Source organism: Erinaceus europaeus, chromosome 19, assembly GCF_950295315.1.
Source record: "Erinaceus europaeus chromosome 19, mEriEur2.1, whole genome shotgun sequence".
NCBI classification, from domain to species: Eukaryota; Metazoa; Chordata; class Mammalia; order Eulipotyphla; family Erinaceidae; genus Erinaceus; species Erinaceus europaeus.
The window spans coordinates 13,439,804-13,467,706 of NC_080180.1; the positions used below are offsets into that span (position 1 = coordinate 13,439,804).

Consider the following 27,903-nt stretch of genomic DNA (forward strand, 5'->3'; position numbering starts at 1 on the left):
TTTCTTACATTCAAGATAATTTATTTCATATTTCTTGTGTCAATTCTGTTTCACCTTTGAATTTTAGTTTTTTTAAACAAAGCTCTAAAATCCTATGTAACTAATTATGTCAATCCTGTTTACAAATCCTCTTAGTAATCAGTGGAGAAAGACATTTTTTTATCATATGTAGTGTAAATCATTACCCATTTTATAAGTGGTATTTTGTGTTTAATTTTTCTTCACAGCTTATTAATTTGTTATTATTTTATATGGACTTAAATGAAGTTTAAATTTTCTCTACATAATGAAATGCACATTAACTAATTAGTTCATATTTGTAATGCCACTTTATACTGTCATGCCATCCAATAATAATTTATTGTATATACTTCTCTTATTAGACTCTTTATGTCACTGGTTTATTTATTTTCGTTGTACTCATTAATATTTTTAAAATGTGCACTGACCTTTAAGAGGCATATTCAATATTCATAGACATTAAAACTAGACATCTGAAAGTGTAGTATCTATTAAACCATAGTAGTCAGTTTTCTAATCTTCCAAGTTTTTTCTTTCTCTCTCTCTCTCTTTCTTTCCTTCTTTCTTTCTTTCTTCCCTTTTGTTGCCCTTGTTGTTTTTATTGTTGTAGTTATTGTTGTTGTTATTGATGTCGCTGTTGTTGGATAGGACAGAGAGAAATGGAGAGAGGAGGGGAAGACAGAGAGGAGGATAAAAGGATAGACACCTGCAGACCTGCTTCACCGCCTGTGAAGCGACTCCCCTGCAGGTGGGGAGCCAGGGCCTCGAACCGGGATTTTTTGCTGATTCCTTTTTTTTAAAATTTCTTTATTGGGGGATTAATATTTTACATTTGACAGTAAATACAATAGTTAGTACATGCATAACATTTCTCAGTTTTCCACATAACAATACAACTTCCACTAGGTCCTCTGTCATCCTTTTTGGACCTGTACTCTCCCCATCAACCACTCCAGAGTCTTTTACTTTGGTTCACTATGCCGACTCCATTGGACATTCTTATAGATTGATTTTATTCATATAAAGCAACCCTTTTATGGTATATGCATCATAGGTCTTGGGTTTGGTTTCTCTCTCTCTCTCTCTTTTTTTTACCAGAGCACTGCTCAGCTCTGGTTTATGGTGGTTTAGGGGACTGAACCTGGGATTTTGGAGCCTCAGGCACAAGAGTCTTTTTGCATAGCCATTATGCTATCTACCCCTGCCTGGGTTTGCTTTTCGTGATGTAAATAGTTCCATATTCTTTATAGTTCTACCTTTTATTTTACTATTATTATTTTCTTTTTACTTTCCCCTCATTTTAGTTTCCTGCCATTAATCTCTCTTTGTGAGCAGAACTGTCTGTCTCCCACATAGTCACAGTTAACTTTAAATAGCTGCTGAAATCTATGTGCGCTCATTCCAAAGTAAGCTGTCTTTCTCACTTTTATTTATCTTCTTACAATGATTTGTTAGCATTTTTCGCTTTTGTTAAATAAATTAATTTTCCTACCAATGATTAAGAATATATCATCGCTTTAGCATATTGCAGAATCCCTGGAAATAAGCAAGACCATTTCTGTACAAATTATGAGACTGTATGTGTTGGACAAAAAACTTATTTGTGAACCCACTTAAAAAAAAAACTTTGGGTGGGGGTAGATAGCATAATGGTTATGCAAAGGGACTGTCATGCTTGAAGCAGCAGAGGCCCAGGTTCAACCCCCTATACCACCATAAGCCAGAGCTGAGCAGTGCTCCGGTAAGCAAACAAACAAACAAACAAACAAAGCTATACCTTTTACATCTACTACTGTGTTTCTGTTGAGTTAGCTGCAATCTTCTCTTCCTTTTTCTTGATATCAATTCAGTTACAACTCACAATATACATTTAAACCAGTGTTCTTCCTGTGTGGGTTCATGCTACTCTATTATTATTTAAAAATTTATTTATTGTATTTATGAAAGAGAGAGATAGCACTACAGAGAGAAAGACATAGCAAGAAACACCAGAGTATTGCTCAGCTCTTATAGTGGTGCTGGGGATTGAACCTGGGATCTTGGAGGCTTTGGCATAAAAGTCCTTTGCATAGCCATTATGATGTCTTCCAAGTCCTCTTACTACTCTGGAACCACTTCCTTCTGGTACTCATCTGACACTGCCTAATATTTACTGATCAATACTGATTCCTTAGGAGTGTAGCTTCACATTTCATGCGAAAAGAGAAGTTCTAGTTTAGAGTCCCTTTTCCTGTTTTTGTAAAAAATCAGTATGTGTGGAAATACTAGCCTAGTGCCAAAGTCTGTGTGAGCTTGAAGTGTATGCGTGTGTAAAATACTTTTTACTTCAAAGTATACTTTAGTTAGCTACTTATGGTCATTCTCACTTTGACTTACAAGTCCTTATAATTAGTAGATGATATAGCATAGATCTGCAAAAAGTCCAGATGATATAGAATAGATCTGCAAAAAGATGTCAGTTTTAATTTCTGTAGTAAGTACATTTTCTTCTGATTCTTCTAAGGTGTTTTACTGAAAACTTCCCAATCTAACTTTCTTCTAAATAGGGTCTTGACCCTTCTCTCTTCATCACTGTTCCTGGTTGGTGGGAAAAGTCATCTTTCCATATTTTCTTCTCTTCTCAGTCCAGCTGATATGTTAATGTGTTTTTTTTTACAGTTTCTTTTTAAAAAACTTTTATTTATAAAAAGGAAACATTGACAAAACCATAGGATAAGAGGGGTACAGCTTCGCATGGTTCCCACCACCAGACCTCCGTATACCAGTATACCAACCCCTCCCCTGATAGCTTTCCTACTCTTTAACTCTCTGGGAGCATGGACCCAAGATCATTGTGGGATGCAGAAGGTTGAAGGTCTGGCTTCTGTAATTGCTTTCCTGCTGAACATGGGCATTGACAGGTTAATCCATACTCCTATTCTGTCTCTCTCTTTCCCTAGTGGGCAAGGGCTCTGGGGAAGCAGAGCTCCAAGACACATTGGTGGGGTCGTCTGTTCAGGGAAGTCTGGTCGTATCCTGTTAGCATCTGGAACCTGGTGGCTGAAAAGAGAGTTAACATACAAGCCAAACAAATTGTTGACCAATCATAGACCTAAAGGTTGGAATAGTGCAAATGAATTGTTGGAGGGTCCTCCATTTTGTAGATAGCTAGTAGGCATATTTTAGTTATATTTCAAAGGGCCTGTAGCTATACTAGTGTTTTTTTTTTTTTTTTTTTTGACCTGAGCCTGAAATCTGATATGAAGGTGAATCCTAATTATTGTCTGGGGAGATGATGCCATGGCTGGAAAAGGACCAGAAAGCTGGATCAGGGAAGAGAGCAGCTCCCTAATATGGGAAAGGGGTATAAATATTACTGTAAACCCCATCAATTTGATGTGATCTGGGGCCCTTAATTAGCTTAGGAGCCTGTGTGACCTCTGCATCCCTGTAGATCTGAGCTCACATTCTGTGGTCATGAGTAGTATCATTCCAAGCTGCCCCAACATCAACCCATCTTACTCAGGTGTAGCATAGAGTATGTTGTCCATCCTCTCGGAGGATGGAACATTCTCTACCATTGTTGATCCATGTTAAGGGCAAGGTCCTATGGGGGCCCACAAAGTGGTCTATTTTGTTGTTTCTGATAGAGATGACCAGAAACTATGGAGAGAGGGATTTATTTGAGGTCTAGGCCCATCAAGTCTGTTTGGGAGACTCAGGACTCCCCAATTAAGGGCCCAGCTGATGGGGTGGCCTGATAGTGACTAAAGAGTCATCGTTAAAGTATGCCAGTCTTTTGCTCTTATTTAGCTTTTGCAGTCCTTGCTTTGATAAGGTTAGCTTTGGAGTGAGGAAGAGAACTGTAGTATGTTAATGTTTTTATTCAGAGAATCTACCCATTTGGCACTGCCAATTACCAGAATTTTGTTTCAGCCAAAATTAATGTAGGTTTTCATTTTGCTGTCCTGTATCCCTTTAGTATTGTGCCATTTTTGTTTTTTTCTGCATCTTTTCTTATCACCTGTATTTCTCTGTCAACCTCTCTAGTACCCCTTTAGAACTTGAGCCCATTTCACAAATAAATAGATTTTTTAAAGTTGCTGTTCACTGTATTACCTAATTCACTAAATGTAACACCCCCCCCCCACTTCCATCCACTTTGTCCCAAAGGACAATATAGTGTCTTTTTAAATTACAGAGCCGTATTTCATTGAATATATGCCCCATAACTTCTTCATCTTGTCTTCTGTCTGTGGCCATAATGTATTTCTTTTTTAAAAAAAAATTACATTTATTTATTTATTTATTATAAAAAGGAAACACTAACAAAACCATAGTATATGAGGGGTACAACTCCACACACTTCCCACCACCAGAACTCCCTATCCTATCCCCTCCCCTGATAGCTTTCCCATTCTCTATCTCTCTGGGAGTATGGACCCAAGGTCATTGTGGGATGCAGAAGGTGGAAGGTCTGGCTTCTTTAATTGCTTCCCCGTTGAACATGGGTATTGACAGGTCGATCCATACTCCTAGCCTGCCTCTCTCTTTCCGTAGTGGGGCAGGGTTCTGGGGAAATCAGAGCTCCAGGACATACTGGTGGGGTTGTCTGTCCAGGGAAGTCTGGTTGGCATCATGCAACCTGGCGGAACCTGGTGGCTGAAAAGAGAGTTAACATACAAAGCCAAACAAGTTGTTGACTAATCATGAACCTAAAGGCTGGAATAGAGCAGATGAAGAGTTGGGGGGGGGGGTGTCTCCGTTTTGTAGACATATTTTACTTATATTCCAAAGGGCCTGTGGCTATACTAGTTTTTTTTTTCCACTGAGCCTGAAATCTGAAATGCAGGTGGATCCTAGTTATTCTCTGGGGAGATGATATCATGGCTGGAAAAAGGTCCAGAAAGCTGGATCATGGAAGAGAGTAGCTCCCGAATATGGGAAAGGGGTATAAATATTGTTGACTGTAAAGCCCATTGATTTGATCTAATCTGGGGCCCATATTCAGTTTAGGAGCCTATGTGACCTCTGCACCCCTGTAGATCTGAGCTCACATTCTGTGGTCATCAGTAGTAACGTCCCAAGCTGCCCCTATAACAGGACCCATCTTCTTCAGGTATAGCATAGAGTATATTGTCCAGCCTCCCTTCAGAGGATGAAACATTCTCTACTGTTGTTGATCCAAGTTGAGGGCATGGTCCTATGGGGTCCCACAAAGGGGTCTGTTTGTTGTTCCTGATAGAGATAACCAGTAACAAAGGAAAGAGGGGTTTATTTGAGGTCTAGGCCCATGCCCATCATGTCTGTTTGGGAATCTCAGGACTGTCTGATTCCTTACTTCTATTCTTATGTCTATTCATATTCATGGATAAAAGAGCCATGAACTTAGAGGTACCTATGTTCCTTTGCATTAGTGGCTTCATGTCTTTTGGAAATATCCCTAAGAGTAGTATTGTTTGATCGCAGGGTTTGTAAAACAGTATGGAGTGTCTTTAAACAAATAATTTTTGAGTTGAAATTTGGATATTTGAAAAGTTCAGTCAACTGAATCTACTAGTTGTTGTGTGAATTTTGTGATGTCATATAAAATTGCCAGGAAGGTGAAACTCAGCATTCTATTTCAGGGTGTTTGTAGATTGTTATCAGAATGGTAAAATCAATCACCTTGCTACTACTAAGTTAGTCACTGTCCAGTAATCTTTCTACTTCTTGAATAGAATTCTACCATTTTGTCTTTCCTGTCCTCTGCAGAGTTAGTAGTGTTATTGCCAGTACCAGAATTTGTAAATATTATTTGGGATTTAATACAGAAATGCTCTTTTAAGATCTTATCTCACACATGGAAGAATTTAGTCATTAGGTTTGAAACTTGACTTGATATGGAAAGTCAAATTTGCATAAGTAATAGCATTAGAACTAATCTCTCTCTGATTTCATGTAATTGGAAACATTAGAGTGGAGATTTGACCAGAGGTTATCTCCAAGTCTGGGGAGGTGGGAATGATATTCATGGTCACTAGCTTCCATCCTTGAGATACATGAAAAAGGGATTGCTTTATATTATGATTTGAGTAATTTTATGTTTGCTCCTTTGTGGTCTCTTCAGTAACACTTGAGGAATTAGTAACTCATGATTTTTTCCCTGTTTGAAAACTTATCTATTTTTTTTTTAATTTCCCCTAGTGTCTAGATAATTTCTACTTTTCAGGTTCATTCAAAGCATCAATTCACAGTATTTGATTTTTATTATTTTTAATTTTTTTCAAGTAAAGCTAATTATGTATAAGCAGTGCTATTTTTCTTATGGTATCATGTGAACCCTTCTGTTGGTCACACACCCTCTCTCACCTTATAAGTTTAAATACTAGATGTGTGTATATTGTCTCAATGAAACTCATACTGATAATTATTAAGTCTTCTCCATTGTCTCCAGGGAGGAGTACTGGCTGGCTACTTCCCCTACAATAACTGGCAGCGACTTTTAGATTTACTGTCACCAACTAAAAAATTTGTTTTCCTCTTATTGGCAGTTGTGGTGGTGGGGAAGGTTGGTGGTTTTCAATATAGTTGTTGACATATAGTTTGTCACCTCCCTGTGATACATGCCTACAAGACCTTCATTAACCTAAGCTCATTTCCATCATTATGCCCCAGGATCCCAGTGTTCTTCCATTCTCCTACCCCAGACTTCCTTGCAAGCACTCTTTTTTGGGTCTAGTTTTCCTTTATTTTATTTTATTTTATTTTTTGCCTTTTCTGCTTATGTAAATTGGGGGGAGAAAAATACAAAACAAACCAAATAAAGCAGAAGGGAAAGTATTATATAAATTACTAAAGTAAGAAATAATAAAACTGACAAGAAGGCGAGGGAGATAGTGTAATGATTATGGAAAAATACTTTCATGTCTGAGTCTCCAAAGTCTCAGGTTCAATCCCACATATCACCAAAAGCCCGAGCTGAGCAGTGGTCTCATGATTGTCTGTCTGTCTATCAATCATCTATCCATATTACTATCTCTCTCTTTTTTAAATATGTTATTGGATAAAGACAGAGAAAATTGAGAAAGGAGGGGGAGATAGGGAGAGAGACAGAGAGGTACTTACAGCACTGCTTCATCACTCATGAAGCTTTCCCCCTGCAGGAGGGGACTTTATTGTATTACAAATGTTGTTTCATTAAAGGAGCAATAGAGGTGAGTTGATATTGCCTTAAGAAACAATTTGCAAAAATAATTCTCAATAAAAGATATATAATTATTGCCCTTTTCTACACCAGGCGAGAGCAGACATGTTCAGGGTGGTATAGCTGTAGACCCCCTTTCCTAACTTCCTGAAAGCAGTTTTGTTTGTGGCATTATGAAACACCTAGACATGCTGAAGTGGTTTGATAACCTGACTGTCACAGCATGTGTGAGTGCACATGTGTGTAAGGATCCAGGTTGAAGTCTGTGGTCCTACTTGCAGGGGTGGGTGACAAGAAGCAGGCACTACAGGTGTCTCTCTCCATCTCAATTTCTTGTCAATTTCTTTGCCTCTGTCAAAAAAAATAGGAAGAAAGAAAGGAAGAAGGGAGGAAAGAAAGAAAGAAAAGAAGGAAGAACGGGAGAAACAAAGAGAGAGAGAGAGAAATGGCTACCTGGAAATGTGCATGTGATGTGTAGGTACTGAGATCCAACAATAACCCTGGTGGCAATAAAAGCAAAACATACAAACCCCAGAATTAGTAACTTGAAACCATTTCTATTATAGATTTATGTTTAAGTAGGGACTGTTTTTGTTTCTGAATAAATATACCATGAACTTTAAAGAGCTTTGGATTTTATTTTGTGCAAAATACATGTTAAAATGATTAAAGAGTGTAAAACAAAATAACAACTAAACTTTAAAAACAAATATGTAGGAGATAATTGCTTATAACTGAGAAATTATAGTAAAATTTCCACTTTCCTCTGGTCTTTATTCTTCTGACATTTGTCAGAGTATCACTGTAGTCTGCTGGTCTCTTGTGACTGTGTTGTGACTCTTTACCTCTTTGTCTTCAATGGGGTCTGGCTTCTGTAATTGTTTTTCTGTTGGACATGGATGTTGGCAGGTCAATCCATACTCCCAGCCTGTTTCTATTTTTCCCTAGTGGAGTAGGGCTCTGGAGAGGTGAAGTTCCAGGACACATTGGTGATGTCATCTGCCCAGCGAAGTCAGGTTGATGTCCTGGTAGCATCTGTAACTTGATGGCTGAAAAGCATTAAGATCTAAAGCACATGGCTGCACGATGGAAGGTCCGTCACCCTGAACCGTGGGCTGAATGTCACCTCCCAGAAGGACCCGCCGAAGGACCGTAACCTCGCTGAGAAGGCCCCGACGCTGATAAATGCTGCTGTGACTTACTCCAAGCCTCGATTGGCCACATTTTGGCAGTATGCCAAGGTTGAGCTGATTCCTCCAAACCCTGCTGAGATCCCTACAGCTATTCAGAGCTTGAAAAAAATAGTCAATAGTGCTAAAACTGGTAGCTTCAAACATCTCACAGTTAAGGAAGCTGTGCTGAATGGTTTGGTGGCCACAGAGGTGTGGATGTGGTTTTATGTCGGCGAGATCATAGGCAAGCGTGGCCTCATTGGTTATAATGTTTGAAGACCAATCTTTAACATCTGGTTATATTTGATTTCTTATTTGAGTGTTCCTGGGCTATGTGTGATCAGACTGGTATCTGAATAAAATAAGACAATATCAAACTCAATGTTTTCTCTATAAACACTAAAAAAAAAAAAGATCTAAAGCACAACAAATTGTTTAATAATCAGGAACCTAAAGATAAGAATATAGCAGATGAGATTTGAGGTATCCATTTCAGAAAAAGGTAAGAAGTCTATTTTAGGTACATTCCAAGAGGACCATGACTTTACTAATTTTTGCCTGAGCCTGACAGCTAACATGCAGGTGGGCTAAAAGTATTTTCTGGGGAGATGGTGTCAGAGTCAAGGATAGGACTAGAAAGCTGGATCAGGGCAGAGAGTTAAGACCTCTAAATGTAAACTTCACCAATCTGATCTGGGACCCATGTCTATTCATGTTCAGCACAGGAGCCTGTGTAACCTTTGCATCCCTATAGCTCTGAGCTCACATTACACGGTTATAGCTAGGAACATTCTAGGCTGCACTCATTTCAGGACCTGTCTTCCTCAGGTGGCAGAGTATGTTGACCCAGCCTCCGATCAGAGAGTGGGGCCGTCCCTACCATTGTTGTTTGACATTGAGGGCAAGGTCCTGTACAGGCCCACAAGAGGGTTTATGATGTTGTTCCTGATGGATATGACCAGTGATGTTGGAGAGAGGGGTCTGTTAGAGATCTAGGCCTATCATATCTATGTGGGAATCCCAGGATTCCCTGACTATGGCCCTGGGTGATGGGGTGGCCTGGAAGGGACCAAAAGGGCCATTATTAAAGTGTACCAGTCTCTTGTCTTTATCCAACTTTTGTAGTCCTTAATTCATCTGACAAGGTTAGACTTAGAGTGATTGAAGGAAGTGAAATAGGAAGTCAGTGAGGAGGATATCTATGGTTAAGTAGAAAATATTTGATTAAGCACTTTATGGTGTTTTTTCTTTTTTTTTTTTTAGTTCATTCTACTAGCTTGCTGCACTTATGGAGTCACTGCAAGCTATTGTGCACTTTTAGTTTAAGCTACATATGTTCCCCCTTACTTATGGATCCATGTGCATGGGCCCTGGGTTCTGTAGCTTTGTTAGGAAGTGCACCACCTGAAATGGAATTGAGGAGTCCTATGAGCTAGGAAAGGTCTCACCAGAATAAGGGAGCTGAATGGTTGACAGCCCATGCCTGGCACCTCTGGACATAATCCAAAGTGGAGCATGTTGAGGTGGTACTGGTTACACTGATTTGGTTGAGATCAGTAGATGCAGCATCAAATGGTGTGTATGGATCAGGAGAAGCATGAAGGAAAATGATCAAAGCCCCAGAGGTTCCAGGACTGGGATAAATACGGGTTTTATAGAAAATGAGCAAGTTTCCTTGCTGTCTTAGGGTTTAAGAAGGCAATAGATAATTATTATTATAACTAAATTATCTGGAAACCTGGTGTAACTTGAAAATGCCATGGTTAGGATTTACCGTACCATACAAGACCTTACCATGATTTATATCATTTAATGCTATTTACAAATAACTGCATATTATATAGTGACAAGACCAGTTGCTTCTGGTCTCCCTGGTCTAAGAGTATAGGCGATTTACTATTTTTAGTATACGTGCTGCCGAAGTGAGCACATCAGTTCAAACTTTTTAACCTTACCTTCATTCCACATTTGTTACCATTCCTACTCTGAGTTTACTTAACAGCTGTTAACACATATAGTGCTTAGTGTTCAACAAGTTTTTAGAAAACATCTTGTAAGATGGTGCTTTATTTTTGGATCTGAGCAGCCACTCTTCAGAATGGCTTACCTCTGTGTGCTACTGGTTTCTTTTTGCTGTGAGCACAGCTCATCACAAAACTTGCTTCTCCATCTTATGCCACCATCCTAGCGAGTGTGCTGTGCTCTGTTAGTCTCTGTGATGCAAGTCCCGAAGCTTTTCTCATTTTCCTCATTAGCAAATAACCTCAGTGATTATGACCTACTAATGTTATATCTGAAATGCCTTTTAGTGTGTCTACTGCTATTTGTTCTCTTAATTGTCCTTGTTATTTCTTTCTTGCTTCATTTGTTTCCAAACTCAAATACAAAGAATGATTCTTTTTATTACAAAGCAAGCGATTCAAATATCAATTCTTATTTTAACATGCTCTGGCTTACCCACTGTACACTCTCTTATAAAGAGATGGTGGGGGGGGAGCCCAGTATGATTCAACTACTGCTTGTTCTCTAGTCTTCTCTATTATGTCTGTCCTTACCAAACTTTGTAGTTGGTTTTATAATGTTTCTAAGTGATTTCTACCACCTATCAAGGGTTTAAATCACACTTTTTCTCCTTTGCGCTTTTCACCCCATTTCAGCTAGTCCCTACTCATCCCTTCCATCTCAGATTAAATGTCTGTTTCCCCAAGAAACCATCACATAGGGGATGGGTGTAGGGTCTGAATTCATGTTAGGCTCAGGAGCAATGTGTTCCAGCATGTATGCATATTGCTGAGGTAATTTCTTCATATACTTATTTCTCCCTCTAGACAACAAGCTACTTTGACACAAAACTAGATTTTTCATTTTTATAGAGCCAATCTTTCACACAGTATAATTCTGATAGCTAAATATATAATTTCTTACATACATCTAAATTGAATTTTATAAAAAGCATCAAAAATTTTCATCTAACAGGACCTCCAAACTGACTGGCTCCCTCTGAGAATATAATAAAAATGTGTCATATACTTTAAAGGCAGTGCCGAAGGACACTCTGATTTCTGAGTACCGCTGGCATCGCCGTTATAACTTAGTGCCCCCGTCTCAGATGACCAGTTGAAAGAAGTAAGCAGCCACTTGGTTGTATGCATGTTCAAAATGACCATTTTATGTATTGTCAATTACTTTATTAAAACATACTAGTAGCAGCATTCAAATCTAAAGAAGTACGATTTGGAGTGCATGACAATATAAAACTTAAAAAAGAATAACGCCAAGGAGAAAAGAGTAAATTACCTAAAACACTATGACTTGGAATCAGAGTAAAAGCTATCGGTTTCCCTGAAGCTGTCTTGTTAACCTAGACGAAATTCTACAGTGTATTGTCGTTTGTCATTGTTTCCACTCCTGGATATAGATTTTGTCTACTCATGAAGGTATTGCATCTGCCACATTTGAGCCAGTGTGTCATTCCCTATAGCACCTGGGAAGACAGGGCTGGGTAAGGGGACATGCACAATTGCAGAATATTACTAAATGGAGACTAAAGGCTAGGTTAGAATGTAAATCACTCAAGAAACCATGCATCATTAATTCTTGATGCCAGTGAAGTAGGAGGAGAGATCTTTACCTCCTACCAAGTGCACTATAAACATCCACACAACTTAATTTTGATAGGTCCATGCTAGAGTAACTCTCATAGGATGTAGACCTCTTAAAAATTAAACTAAAGCATGGCAAGGATGGACTTAAGTACTTACACAGAGCTCATACTTGCTTTTGTTTCACATTTTGTAATGGCACATAAATTTGATGGTAAAAGGACATAGATTTTATGAGGGAGAGAAAAAGCCAGTGCATTAATTGTAGCCCACACAGTACCAGGGCTTGAACTCAGAATCTTATGCATATGCATCCAAGTCCTATGTTCTACCAGTTCAGGCTCCTTCATAGCTGTGATACAGTTTTACTGTTTAAATTGGATTTTTTTTCTCTGTCTGATAATTTTATTATTTAACTCACATGATTATTTCATATGAGAGAGAAGGCAGAGCACCACTCCAGTACATACAGAGGCAGTGCTCAAACCTGGAACCCTAGGCACAGAAGTCATGTACTCTACCCATTGAGGAATTTCCGGGACTAGGCAGTGGCACACCTAGTTAAGCACGCATATTACCAAGTGCAAGGACCCAGGTTCGAGCTCCAGCTCCCCACCTGCAGGGGGTACACTGCACATGCGATGAAGCAGGTCTGCAAGTGTCTGTCTTTCTCTCCCTCTGTCTCCTCATCTTCTCTCAAATTTTCTGTCCTATCTAATAAGAAAAATTAGAGACGAAAACAAGGAAAAGAAAAAATAGCCACTGGGAGCTGTGGATTTGTAGTTCTGGCACCAAGCCCCAATAATAACCCTGATGGCAATAAAAATAAATAAAATAAATGAAAAGTAAGAATTTCCTGTGCCAGAACATGATTCTCAGATATCTAAAGATATCTAAAGGAATGAAGCAGAAAGAATAAGAAAATTGGCAAAAGTTACATTTTCTTATAGATCTATATTTTGCTGACCTCAAGAAAATCCTCTCTGAGAAGTGAGGTTTCTGATTGCTGCCAAGTTTTCAGGCTCCAGACAGTTTCCCTATTAGAACATAACTAGAGATAAGAAGATACAGTTTTACAGTGAGTCACAAAGACATAGGGGTATTGAGTGTGTATATGTGAATTTCTATTCATCTGCATTTTTAATAGGTTTAATAAAGCTTTTATTATACAGCCATGATGTAATCAATACTACTTCAACTACAAATGACAGGTAAATACAGCTAATCTTTCACTTGTATTTTTCAATTTATTTTTATTTTTTTATTTCTTTATTGGGAAATTAATGTTTTGTATTCAACAGTAAATACAATAGTTTGTACATGCATAACATTTCCCAGTTTTCCATGTAACAATACAACCCCGACTAGGTCCTCTGTCATCCTTTTTGGATCTGTATTCTCCCCATCTACCCACCCCAGAGTCTTTTACTTGGGTGCAATACGCCAATTCCAGTTCAGGTTCTACTTGTGTTTTCTCTTCTGATCTTGCTTTTCAACTTCTGCTTGAGAGTGAGATCATCCTATATTCATCCTTCTGTTTCTGACTAATTTCACTTCACATGAATTTTTCAAGGCCCATCCAAGGTCGGCTGAAATCACTTGTATTTTTAATGTGATGCTGGGGAAAGAATGCAAGGCTCCATGAATGTGCAAAACCGGTGAGTAGTGCCCCAGGCCCAGCTTTTCCATTTTATATTTGAAGGCAGTGGTACAGAGGACAGAGGACAAAGATACCACAGCACTGATTTACCATCCATGATGCCCTTGTGTGAAGCCAGGGCTCAAACCTAGAGCATTGCATATAGCAATATGGTGTGCTTTACTGGGTGAGCTATTTTCACTAGTTTCTTCTTCTTCTTCTTCTTCTTCTTCTTCTTCTTCTTCTTCTTCTTCTTCTTCTTCTTCTTCTTCTTCTTCTTCTTCTTCTTCTTCTTCTTCTTCTTCTTCATCGTCTTCTTCTTCTTCTTCTTCTTCTTCATCATCATCATCATCATCATCATCATCATTTTGAAGGGAACTGAAGAGCTTTCTGAGGATATTGCTACATGACCATTATCAGTGATTACTTATCTGGCTGCTTTCTGTAGACCAATATTTTGTTTTGTTCTCACCTTTAAACCTGTTAAGTAGTTGTGTTGATTAGAGTTAATAACTAAAGTTATAAAAAAAAACCTGTGTGTATCACAGTGTTTATTTATTTTTTAAGTACCAAATTGTTTATTTTTGTGTAACTTTTAAAATTTATTTATAAAATGGAAATATTGACAAGACCATCGGATAAAAGGGGTACAATTCCACATAGTTCCCACCACCAGAACTTCATATCCCATCCTCTCCCTTGAAAGCTTTCCTATTCTTTATCCCTCTGGGAGTATGGATCACTATGGGGTGCAGAAGGTGGAAGGTCTGGCTTCTGTAATTGCTTCCCCACTGAACATGGTCATTGGCAGGTCAATCTATACTCCCAGCCTGCCTCTCTCTTTCCCTAGTAGGGCAGAGCTCTGGGGAAGCGAGGCTCCAGGACTCATTGGTGGCGTTGTCTGCCCAGGGAAGTCAGGCTGGCATCATGGTGGCATCTGGAACCTGGTGGCTGAAAAAGTGTTAATATATAAAGTAGAACAAATCATTGACTAATCACGAACCTAAAGGCAAGAATATTGCAAATGAAGATCTGGGGGGGGGGTTCTCCATTTTGGAAAAAGCTAGTAGGTCTATTTTAAGTATATTCCAAGGGGCCCATGACTTTACTAGTTTTTGCTTGAGCTTGACATCTAATATGCAGGTTGACCCCAGGTATTACCTAGGGAGATGGTGGCATAACTGGAAAAAGGACTGGAAAGCTGGGTCAGGGAAGAGAGCAGTTCCCAAATATGGGAAAAGTATGTTTTATTTTATTTTTTACCTCCAGGCTGATCATTGGGGCTTTCTGCCTGCACAACAAATCCATGGCTCTGATCCAGATGGCTTTTTTAAAAAGATATTTTTATTTTGATAGGACAGAGAGAAATTGTGAGGGGATGGTGAGAGGGAGAGAGCAAGAGAGACACCTGCAACACTGCTTCATCACTCATAATAAAGATTCTTCTCTAGAGGTAGTGGCTGGGGAGTTGAATCTGGATGTGTGTGTTCAACCCTTGCGGAGTACTTATTAATGAGTCTTCTTTATACCAAGAACAACCATAAAGGTAGACATTTTGCAGGTGTTAGTAAGATTTACCACCTCACTGACTTGATGCCTGTTGGAGACGTATTGGTACATATTTCCTTAAACAGCTGCTTGAATTTGTTGTCCATGTGATGTTCAGTGATAGGTCTGTAATTCAGTGTCTTCTCACATAAGAAATGAAGACAGTCCACTTGGTGTAGAGCTCAGTCTACTACACGCAAGGTTCTGGGTTTGAGCCTTGACACATAGGTTATGCTCAGTGAGCTCCATGCAGCATGGCTCTGATGTCTCTCCCTTTGGCCTACCTACCTCTAACACTCTTTCCAAAAAAAAAAAAAAAAAAGAGAGAGAGAGAAAATATACATAGAGAAGGCAAAAAGGCTAAAATAAAACAGACTGTCTCAACAGATTTTATCCTAAAATAAAGAGAAAGTATGTGTCCTTTGAGGCAAAGATTGGCAAAGCCAATCTTCTCTTAGTCTTAGGTAGTGTTGCCTGAAGAGGCCACAGTGCTTACAGAACCACACTATTATAAAAAACGGGAAGGACTGTGAAACAAAAGGTCTTCTGCATGAATTGTTTCCTTCATGTCAGTGCAATGTTGATATTTTATAGCAGTACCCTGCTTAGTTTATTTTGGAGTTTAAATGTAAACAGCAATGCAAGCCTGCAGCTGACCTACCACCCAAAGGGACCAAATTACATCTTGAAATAATACACAACTGGGAAATAAAACTGAGTGAGTGGGATGAAATCCTTCTTTTGGAAAAGTTATCTTTCCTCTAACTTATTAAAGTTTTTAGATGCTTAGGTTTTTGATGAGCTTACTTTAAATCTATGGGGGGGAAATTAACAGTTTAAAATGCTGACAGTATTGAAAAGTGTTGAGAAGTCCTTGATTCCTCAAGGACTCCTTCCCTCACTACCCCTCTCCCCATAGTTTGATTTTTCTATTGATCTCCTTTGTCTTTTGATAAAAAAGAAGATAAGAACACCTTAGAGAGGAAAATTTTGAGGTCTTAATCCATACTTCTTTCCACTTTATCTTTTACATTCAAAATAAATACCTTTAAAAGAATCCTTTCTGGTACTAGAGAGCTAAATTCTAAGCTTAGGTATCAGCAGCTAATTAGCTTCACATCTAAGGAGATTGTCAATGAACCTCACCTACTGAATATTGATGAGAGGATTTCTCCAGAATAAGCTATGCCCAGAAGATGGAACCTGTTGAATGGTTTCACTTGCAGTCAGTTGAATAGTCAGGAGTATCCATTAGTCTCTCTCAAACCTGCTTCCCATGAACTCAAACAAAACTCAACCTCTGCATTATAATTAGCCAGCATTTTGTATTGATCTTGTGTTAACTATGAGGTTTTCATTTCAACATCTTAATTGAGGTTTTTTTTTTTTTTTCCTTTTAATTCAGAATCAGTAATGAACTCAGATTTTGTGCCTGGGTGGTACAGCTGAGTATCTTCACTGACTCAATTTTCTATTTTTTACCTTTTTATCTACTTTTAAGGGAGGGGGAGAGAAGAGAGGGGAAGGAGAGGTAGAGAAGTGAGACACCATAGCTGTCTTCTACCACCCATGGAACTCCACATACTTCCATGTTACTGTGTTACTTTCATGTGGAGATAGGGCTTGAACTCAGGGCTTCACACATAGCAGGAAATGCACTTTACCAGGTGAGCCCTCTCCAGATATATATATTATTTTTTATTATCTTTATTGGATAGAGACAGCCAGAAATCAAGAGGGAAGGGGGAGATAGAGAGGGATATAGAGAGATACTTGTAGCTCTGCTTCACCATTCACAAAGCTTTCCCCCTGCAGGTGGGAACTGGGGGCTTGAACCTGGGTCCTCGCACACTGTAACATGTGCACTCAACCAGGTGCTCCACCACCTGACATACACACACACACACACACACACACACACACACACACACACACACACTGTATTCAACTAGAGCACTGCTCAAGCTCTGGTGCAGGTTGATTAAATCTGAGACAATAGAGCCTAAGGCATTAAAAATCTTTTTGCATAACTATTATGCTATCCCCCTGCCCCATTTCCACATTTTATTTATTTATTGATTTAATTGTTTGTTTGTTTTATTGCCACTGGGGTTATTGCTGGTGCTTGATGCCTACACAATAAAGTCACTGCCCCTGGTGTCCAATTTCATTTTGATAGGACAGAGAGAAATTGAGAGGGAAGGGAGATTAGAAAGGGAGAAGGAGATAGAGAGAGACATCTTCAGTACTGCATCACAACTCATGAAGCTTTCCCCATGCAGGTAGGGGCCAGGTTTGAACTCATGTCCTTGCACATGGTAATGTGTGTGCTCAACTGGATGAACCGCCATCTGGCCCCTCTCCTCTCCAAACTCGTAATTAAATTTTATTCCTAAAAAAGTCTCATGATCTTCCCTGGACATTCTCTGTTCTTCCTAATGTTCTTGGATCTCAGGAGAGGTCCTGGTATTGCTAATCATAGTGCTGAGCTCTCTCAGGCTGGGGCAGTTGGTACCTCTGCCTTGGAAGCCCCTCATGTAGGAACTTGGCTGTGGTGCCCTGGGTTGAGGTGTCCATCTCAGACCTTGCTCTTGCACACAGCTCCACTATCTTGCTGGCTCCACTTCCAGTGGCCACAGCTACAGAGCCTCCTGCACATTTTACACGGTTGCTTTGCCAGCACACTGCCACCGGTGCCAGCACTGCCACTTCTATCCGGGCTGTCATTGAGTTTCTCTGGGCTGTCACATTCCCCACCACCCTTGCCAGTTGCCTGGGTGGTGTTGCTGCCAGTGCTTCTGTTTGGTTTCGTCTCAGCTGTAGCTGCTTCTATTTCTTCACACTTAGAAGGCTCTCCTTGTTCTGACTGGCAGAAAGGCAAAACTCAAAGCAAAAAAAAAGCAAGCAAACAAACAAACAAATAGTAATCTAGAGCAAACTTCACTTCCCGGGAGCCCACATAGCTGTGAAACTTCTTCCTATGGGACCTGCAATTTCAGATGAGCTGGGAGCTCAAATTTTTCATAATCCTCTTCGTGTGCTTCAGCTAGACTTTCTCATAGCCCAGGGAAAATTGAGGAATCATTTTACCATTAACTGAACTCAGTTGTTCCCAAGTAAGCTCGAGAAATAAATTTATCAGTGAGGAAAGCAGGACCCTTAAGGTCCTATCCACTGATACACATGTTGGAAAAACACAAAGTAATTACTGGCTCAGATGTCAAACAGGGGACAGGGGAAATGTGCTTAGGCAAAACCAATAATGCTGAGTATTCATATTATTTTTTTCTTTCAAAAATTTCTAACTCAGGTAGTTTATGGAGATATTTACATATTTGCAATAGCAGGGATTCTAGAAAGAGAAAACTATTCTGGAGGAAAAGGGAGAGGGGGAGGAGGAGGGGAGGGGAGAGGGAGAAAGAGAGGGAGAGGGAGAAAGAGGGAGAGGGAGAAGGAGAGGGGGAGGGAGAGGGGGAGGTGGAGAGAGGGAGGGGGAGGTGGATAGGGGGAGGTGGAGGGGGCAGGGGGAGGGAGAGAATCATCACTCACCTCTGGCATGTGCAACTCTGGGGACTGAACCTTGACCTCAGAAATACAAGCCTTATGCTTCACTGTTGAGGTAGTTCACTGCTCAGGTATTTTTTCTTTTGTGTTTTAAAAGCCTTACTTTTCTTCCAAAAAGAGAGTGAGTAGAAAACCTTTTTTAATGGGTTATAAGTATTATAGATCTAGAAAGAGGACATTCTTGGAGAAACTAGGCTGAAGGTACAAACTTGGGAAAAATGGAAGTGATAGCTGTTAGTGGGCCAGACTATCACTCTAGAGAGAGTAAAGTAAGAAAAATCTGAGGAGAGAAATTTGAACTTTAATTTACATAGATGAAAGAACAAGAAGCTTGAACATAAAAGAGTAAGTAGATTTGAAATAGTAACTTTTATGAGTATTACTAGGGGAGAGATTTTTAGAGACAGGAATAATTATATATATATATATATATGAATATATATATATGAATTCAACCCTGTGACCACAGAGTTTAAATCAAGATTTTACATTGTAAATCCAGTTGAACAATTCTGTTGAACAATGGACTGCTGACAGTCTCTTATTCAATTTTCTTTTCCACTGTATTTCACTGTTAACAAATTTCCCTGTCTTTTAAGTCCCCACAACACCCTTTCACCTTTATCTCATGACTTCACCTTCAATTATTTTGTAAAGTAACCATCTGATTTATCTCAATGTTCCATCTCCCAATGCAAAAACTTACTTACATGGACAGTTCATTTTTTTTCTTCCAGTTTAGAAGAATTATCTTTCTTTTCTGGTATTAATTCCAGACTCATCTCTTTCTTGGCACAGTTTTCAAAATCTTGCTTCACCCAGTTACACTTCTCATTTAGTTTGTCAATTTCTTCTTTCTTTTTCTTTTTCTTGGCTAGATTCTTGACCAATTCCAGAAACCCAGATTCTTTCCTTGACCCAGAATCATTTAATGTCACCATTCTCTCTAAGTTGTTTTTCTCCTATTCATTCCCATGTTTATAATAGTGTTTATCTTTTTTATTTAAAAATTATGAAATGCAAAAATTAGAAAAAAATAAGGTCAGCTGATATCCCAGTAACAACTGGTGCTAAAGAAAATTGACCCAAAATGTGCAAAAAAAAAAAATTGTAACAATTGATTGCACAGGTCAGGGAAGTGACTTAGCTGTTAAACTGATGGACTTATTTACAGGACCCTTTTTTCCACCATTTACTCCCTGGCATTGTATACACTGGAGTGTTTGGAGTGACGCTCAGGCTTCTTTCTTTTATAAAACTCCCTCCTGATTTCTCTTTCTCTCTGTCTCTCATGAAGTAAATCTTTAAAATTATATTGGACACTATAAACATGTTTCATTAATAATACTTATGGCAAATGACTTCCCATGCAATAAAAGTAAATCTTTAGGATTAAAAGGACTCTCATTTTCATTTATTTGTTTGTGTGGAGTATTTACTCAGGTCTCTAGTATAAAAGTTAGGTTTCCATTTTTCCTCTATTAGGACAACACACAACAAATCATTTTTGCCTACACCTTTTCACACTTTCATGTCTATAACTTTAGAGAGTGATCTGGAAGAATCTTAAATATTGTGAAAGAAGAGTAAAGTACAAACAGGTCGACAGAATTTTCCATATTATCAGCTTGGTTCTACAACTGCTTGTGATAGTTTGGTCACCACTGCTTTAGTGACACTGCTCTCAAAATGGACTGTGGTATTAGGCTGGCAAGAGTACCGGGACAGTGTGTTGCTTTGTCCTGTGCATAACCCGGGTTCGAGCCCACCCCCCACTTCATTGAATGAAGTTTCAGTGCTGTGATCTCTTTCATTCTCTTTCTCTGCATGCTTCTATCAAGAAGAAAGAAAGAAAGAAAGAGAGAAAGGAAGGAAGAAAAATAAATAAATAAAATTATGTAATAATTATCAAATACAGTTTTCATCATTTTTGATGAAATAAAATCATATATATACATATATATTAGTGTCCAGCAAAGTGAAGACACACTTCTGCATCAATTAAGAATGATACTGGGGCCAGGTGGTGGCGCACCTGGTTGAATGCGCAAGTTACAGTGTGCAAGGACCTGGGTTTGAGCTCCCGGCCCCCACCTGCAGTGGGAAAGCTTCACAAGTGGTGAAGCAGGGCTGCAGGTGTCTCTCTGTCTCTCTCTCTTTCTCTATCACCTCCTTCCATCTCGATTCCTGGCTGTCTCTATCCAAATAAATAAATAAAGATAATTTTAAAAACAATGATACTGAACTGCTATTGATCGAGGCAGGGTTTGGGACTCAAAACATCCCTTACTCAAGTGAGGTGAAAGCCTAGATACAGTTACTCACATATGAAAACTATCTGTGTCATCACAAAATGCATTTCAAGAGCATAAACACATCAGTCCAGATGGCAGATACTTTATTAGACCCCTGAGTTCTTTAGATTTTTCTGAAGCCTTAAAAATCCCACTTGCTTGACTTGAGTTGTTTTTTCTTTTCTTTTCTTTTTCCCCTGAACCTTCTGACTTCCTAAGATTTGCAACATTTTTATTAGTTTGAGTTAGGAATGGCTTTGCCTTAAGAATTTGGGGAAAAAATTAGGAAAATATTGCTCCTGCTTTCTTTTAGGGATTTAGATGAGAAGCATCCCCGAAAGACATTTTCAATATTCCTTAATTCTTTGAGAAGAAAAAATTAAGCTGATCTACATATATTGTTAGGTTTTTGGTACCGTTTCATTTCCTCTCAGTTTGTAATGCATGGGTGTTCTTTGAAGAGAAGTACTGCGTCGCTGATGAGGCAAGGCTGATTGTCTAAAGTCCACTCTGTGTTGTAAATGAAAAGAGAAGAGAAGGAAGCATCAAGATTAAGGAGAAGATGGAATGACTTTCTTCATTCTGTCAAGTGACAGTTTATATTAGGCAGTACTGCAGACTAGTAGGTTTAGCTTGAAAGTTCTTCAAATCAGAGTAGCTATTTAATATATAATAGAGAACTGTACAGGAGAGCCATTTATAAAAATGAAAACATTTCATATCTACTTTTTCACAGAACACCTTTCACAGATCCAAGACATGACTTGTTTTTTGGCTCAGGTCAGGAAAATATGCTCCACATCCAATAAACATAAGATACTGGAAATGTGCCTGCCAGTTTAGCTTGCTATAAACATTACAGTCTTGATTACACACAGACTTCTAAATGTTTCATTTACATCGGTTACTTATACACAGACACTTAAAACATATACATTTCTGTCTTTACCAATCATTCATTGTAGACACTTTGATATTCTGTTAATGAGGGTATCCACTAGTTTACAACTCCGGCCACTTTAAATCAAACTCTTGTAGTTCCTAGGAACTAATTTAGGCAATAGAAGGTAGAAAACATGGGCTGCTCCTTTGTTTTAATTAAACTCATTAATGAAGGTATGGCGATAGCAATTCCTGGTTTTAAATTTGATTGGTTAGTGCTTCTAGGAAGTTGACTTCTCAAGGTCAAGAGTGACTCTGTGTCCATAGCAGAAGCAGCTCCTTCTGAGATCACAGCCTGTCCATCCTCACATCTTTTGACCTTTCCTGCTAACTCTGCACTCTGTAGAACTTACACTGTCTAAGAATAACAGTGAAAGAAAAGAGGCATCTGGCAATAAGGGACTGCAACCTGTAAAGATGTTAAAAGACTGTGGGACCGCGACAAGGTCCAGGCTCAGTCTGCGTTTGAGACTTAGTTGGCTTTTCTGTGGCCTGTTTCTATTTGTCTGTAAAGCAGGGCTACCAACCATAAATAGCTCCTGTTAAGATACTTGTCATTTCATTTATGTCTCTGTCTGCCCATCTTACTCCTTACACATGCACATGTAAATATAAACCTATATATATGGTGCTATTGTTAGGAAAATTAGTTTTTATGATAGTTTGTAGAAAAGTAGCTATAAATAGATGGGTTTTCAAAGCTTTCAATGAATTTGATCCATAATATTGAGATTGGGTGACAACTTAATAGTATTGAACTGAAATTAATGTAATTATCTGACAGTTGATCAGAGCTATCATATACTTGGATTTAGTATGTTGAATTCTCTGAAACCAGCAAATAGCAATGTTTTTGGATTTTGATCAGGGGCATATGAAAAAAGTCTGCTGACTACTGAATTCTAGGTATCTTAGTTTATTTTGTTTGTTCTGTGTAAGTTTGGGGCCTGGGACTTATCTCACAGAAGATAATGATGTAGCTGGTTGTGTTTATTAATAATGCACTTCTACTACTATTCTTTTCTTATATTAAAGATAGATCTATATCCATCCATCCATCCATCCATCCATCCATCTATCCATCCAATCCATCACTGTAAGGGTTCTCTATCATTGGTGCTAAGTGCCTGCCTGGCTCCACCACCACTTCCCAATGGATTTTTTTTTTTAAGAAACAGAGACAGATAAAAATAGAGAATAGGGAGTCGGGCGGGAGCACAGCGGGTAAAGCGCAGGTGGAGCAAAGCTCAATGACCAATGTAAGGATCCCAGTTCGAAACCCGGTTCCCCCCCCACCTGTGGGGGAGTCGCTTCACAAGTGGTGAAGCAGATCTGCAGGTGTCTATCTTTCCCCCTCTCTGTCTTCCCCTCCCCTCTCCATTTCTCTCTGTCGTATCCAACAACAACAACAACAATAAAGCAACAAGGGCAAAAAAAAAAAAAGGGAATGAATTAATTAAAAAAAGATTAAAAAATAGAGAATAGAGGGAGTCGGGCGGTAGTGCAGTGGGTTAAACTCACATGGCACAAAGTGCAAGGACCGGCATGAGGATCCTGGTTCGAGCCCCTGGCTCCCCACCTTCAGGCGGTGACGCAGGTCTGCAGGTGTCTGTCTTTTTCTCTCCCTCTCTGTCTTCCCCTCCTCTCTCCATTTCTCTCTGTCCTATCTAATAACGATGACATCAGTAACAACAACAATAGCTAAAACAACACTAAAAACAACAAGGGCAACAAGAAGGAAATAAATAATTATTTAAAAAAAAGAAAAAAAAGTGAGCTACCTATAGCACTGCTTCACCACCAGTGAAGTTTCTTCTCCTCCTGCAGGTTGGGACTGAAAGCTGGAGCTGAGGTCCTTGTGCATGGTGAGGTTTAGTTACTTATTAATGCTAGAGAAAAGAAAACTTGACTATCACTTTTAAAAAAAATTTATTTATTTATTTTTTTAAATATTTATTTATTCCCTTTTGTTGCCCTTGTTGTTTTTATTGTTGTAGTTATTATTGTTGTTTTTGTTGGATAGGACAGAGAGAAATGGAGAGAGGAGGGGAAGACAGAGAGGAGGAGAGAAAGATAGACACCTGCAGACCTGCTTCACCACCTGTGAAGTGACTCCCCTGCAGGTGGGGAGCCGGGGTTCCGACCGGGATCCTTATGCCGGTCCTTGTGCTTTGCGCCACCTGCGCTTAACCCGCTGTGCTACAGCCCGACTCCCTAGACTATCACTTTTACACATAATATACTGGGGACTGAATACGGGAGCATAATTTTACAAGTCCTGCAAGCCCAGCACTTTCATCACTGTGCCAATTCCCAGGTCACACTATCTTTCTTACGGCATGATGCTATGATGGGAATCCAGGGTCTACAGCTTACTTTGTGACCATAGGTCAGTTACTTAACTATCTTTAAGGAGCAGACTCAATTCTATTCATTTTAAAATTAAGGTTTTCTTAGGGGTAATGCGGGGCAGGCAGGCAGACAGAAAAGAGTCTCTCTGTAAGAGAGGATGTCATTTACGTACTGTTTCTCCATCCATGGATTGCCTATTGTTCTGTCCTTGGCACAACTATATGTTGCTATTGTCTCCTGCACTGCATCGTGTATGTTCCACTGGCTTAGCTACTTCCTCACTCCAATTGTTAAATACTGAGAAGTGGATAGAATCTGTCAGTAAATTTCGGTTTAGTTTTATGACTTGCAACAGCCTTTACTTTCTGGCTTTGTATGAGCATCTCTCCTTAACTCCATGTTTAGTGATGGCATGTTGGTAACTTGTAATTGAACACACCCTAAATATACACCCTAGAAATATTCAAATTCTACACATCAGTTATTTCCCCTTGAATAGGAAGCTGGTTATCTTCCACAATACTGGATCCACCTGTGCTTGATCTGAACCATTAATCAGTAATTAACTTTCATAAGCAATGAAATAATAAAAACAAAGAAAAATGGCTCATTTTAAATTGTTTATGAAACTATTGCTGCTTACAAGTACCAATTTTTATCTTACTTGAATTTTTACTTATGTGCTATTTGATATATATATTTCCTTGCCATCAGAGCTGTCACTGGGGCTCACAGTCTGCATGACTCTGGTGGCTATTTTTTTTTTTCCTTTCCTCTAGGTAGAGAGTGAGGGTCAGATATATAGAGGGCGAGAGACCACAGAGTGAAAGGCCCTGTTACCACTTGCAAGGCTTTCTCCTGAAGGTGCTCCAATATGGTGGCCTAGAGTTTGAACCCCTGTCGTTGTATACAAGAATGTGGGCCACTCTATTATGTGAGTCACCTGCTGGCTCTGACATATATTTGCTTTCTTTTTTTAATTTGATTAGTGGTTTAATATTGATTTACAAAATTATAACAGGGGTATAACTCTGCACTGTTCCTACCACGAGAGTGAGTTCTGTATCCCTATTACCTCCATTGTAAGCAACAGCAGTTCTCTTAAAGTTGCAGACATGGCTTAACTATTATTTCTATAACTATCTGTCTACATTTGCCTTTATTATTATTATTTTTAGTCCCATCTTCTCTTCCTTTCCAAGGTACACATACAGCTATTACTATGTTCAAATGTCCTTCCCCCTTTCTTCTCTGTCTGAGTCCTGATGGAAATGAAGTTCAGACCCCTCTGGTCATCTTCCCCCTATCATTTCTCCCCCACTGGGAGTATGGATCAAAATTGTTTTTGAGGCACAGAACTTGTGAGTTCTGGCTCCTTTGATTGCTTCTCCGCTGGACACGGATATTCCTGCCATATGTTTTCTAATAGTTTCAATAGGGCAAAGGTCCACTCTACAAATATTCAGGGATTTGTTAGGTGCATGTGTTGTTTTAACTAAGGATTGAAAAGTTCATGCCCTCTAGTGTGAATAAAACGAAGATGTGTTGAGGAAATAAACAGGGGTGCTTCAGGGATATGCAGCCAGCTGTGTACCAAATGCACAGGGATGTGGATAGAATGGGACCATGTTATACCCATATGCATGCTGATCTGCACATTGCACTCTTTAAAGGATGCCTTTTCCACTCATTTCTCACCTGTTGAGAACTGTACTGTGCAATTGACTTTCTGACTGCTCATCAGACGCCATATAACTTAAATATACTATTCTACTCTTCACTGTGCCTATGTCTGAGTATTCCCTGTCTCTGTGTCTCCAATGTGATTACATTGCAGTTTGTTTTGTGACAGTGACCTTGAATCACATGTCCACACCTGGTTCAGTCCTCTGTGGTCAAAGGTAGGAGTCCAGTAATGTAGACTCTGTCATCCGAGTTTCCATTTTGAGTTGGAGGTAGTCTGCTGACTTGGGGACTCTGGTTTAGACAGACTCTTTGCACCCCCCCCCCATGTGTTCACTAAATATTTTTATCTAAATAATACACTCTCTTATTACAATAATTGAAACCCTAATTTCTTCTTAGAGCACATTAATGGATCGATATGTTACACTTCTTTTATTCTATATTTAGCAACCTATCCAAGTATGAAAAGTAACTGATGGTGCTTTGCATTCTTTCCAACAAGTTATTAAATGATTTACTTGATTGTCATCACACATTAGGAAATGCTTTCCTTTATTGTTTTCAAAATGTCTTTTATATTCTAGTATTACAAAGTAACCTAATTAACTGAAAAACTATATAATCAGCTCTTTAAAGATCTATAAAGAAATACATAATAAGCCTAGTAACTCAAGAAATAGTAAGTATAAATTAATAACGGAGCAATGGGGAACATAGCTAATAAACATTTCTAGTTCAAAAATAGTAATTTCATGGTCTTGATACTAACACAGGCTCTTTGAAATAATGCTTCTTTATTTGCTGATGGAGATCTAGTTTGCATTTATTACTCTGAAGTAAATGTGAAAACGACAAAAATCTCGGAATGTTCTCACCTCAGTTTTCCTCGGTGACAGTCTAAAAAGTGCCGTGTTTTATTCTTCTCACTAAGCTGTGGAGGAAAAGCTCAACAACATGGTTCTTCACAGAAAAACACGTTGCCAAAGGTTGACTGGATGAGGGGCTGGAGACAGGAGTCAAGTATTTCAGTGTTCAGGCTTCTTTGAATTAGGTTTGTCTCATCAGGAAAAATAAATACATCTCTTTTATTTTAGATAGTGACTGAGAGAAATTGAGAGGGAAGAGGGAGATAGGGAGAGAGAGAGAGAATGAGAGACTCCTACAGCACTGCTTCATCACTTGTAAGGCTTCCATCCTTGCAGGTGGGAGGTGGAGGCTTGAACCCAGTTTCTTACTTGTGATTACTCGCGTGTTCTTGAGTGTGCCACTGCCTGTCCCTCTGCAAAGCAACTTTTTCAATCCTTGAGTCTTTAAAATACAGGGCAAATACCAAATTGTTAGTAATGACAGAATTTCTGGATAATGGTGGTCTTGGGTCTTCCATCTGCTCGTGAAGAGATGTGGTGAAGCCTGGTGCAGAGGCCTGGTGAGCCCCCAGGGTAGCCCCAGAAGTGTGCAGAACCAGTGTCTGACATGAGTGTCCTGCAGGTTTGCCAGGCTCCATGATTACCTTTAACTGTGGGCTTCCTGAAAGCTTGGAAAGTCATTCCGTTGCATTAGCACTAGATGAGCTATTCACATGCAGCCTGTTCTCCCTCCCTCTTCAGGGCAGTGCAAAGTGATTGTGATTACTTTTGACTTGCATTCCCCCCCCCCCAAAAAAAAAGAGGTGGTTTTTGAACATGGCATTTAGAGAGAGAGGAGGACAAAGCAAGATAAGATATGGCAGAATGAGCAGTGAAGCTGAGCGAATATTTCTCCAAGAAAATGTTTTTGTGTATTTCCCAGCAGTGGACTTGAGCTGGGGTGACACAGATGGCTGCCTCCAGTCCTTGGCTCTCTCCTCCTGCCACCATCCAGGGAATGCTGTGCTCCAGGTGCTGGTGGAAAGACTTCATTTGGCTCAGAGGGTCATGGA

General features: G+C 39.3%; 1 protein-coding gene and 1 long non-coding RNA gene across 2 annotated transcripts in view; both read left to right on the forward strand.

The window, feature by feature from the left end:
- LOC132534715 (uncharacterized) overlaps positions 1-27,903 on the forward strand; it is a 285,513-nt gene that overhangs the window by 4,930 nt on the left and 252,680 nt on the right. The gene's annotated exons all lie outside the window — the stretch shown is intronic.
- LOC132534773 (ATP synthase subunit g, mitochondrial-like) lies at positions 5,580-8,735 on the forward strand. The gene is made up of 2 exons (XM_060179203.1): positions 5,580-5,653; positions 8,259-8,735. Exons 1-2 carry the CDS (start codon positions 5,580-5,582, stop codon positions 8,632-8,634), a joined length of 450 nt encoding a protein of 149 aa, XP_060035186.1. The 3' UTR covers positions 8,635-8,735.

Bases quoted from the DNA above. Each gene is read 5' to 3' on its own strand.
- LOC132534773 (XM_060179203.1), top strand. From the start codon at position 5,580: ATGTCATATAAAATTGCCAGGAAGGTGAAACTCAGCATTCTATTTCAG. The intron at 5,654-8,258 runs GTAAAATCAATC...TAAGATCTAAAG, and splicing joins TGTAGATTGTTATCAGAATG to CACATGGCTGCACGATGGAA.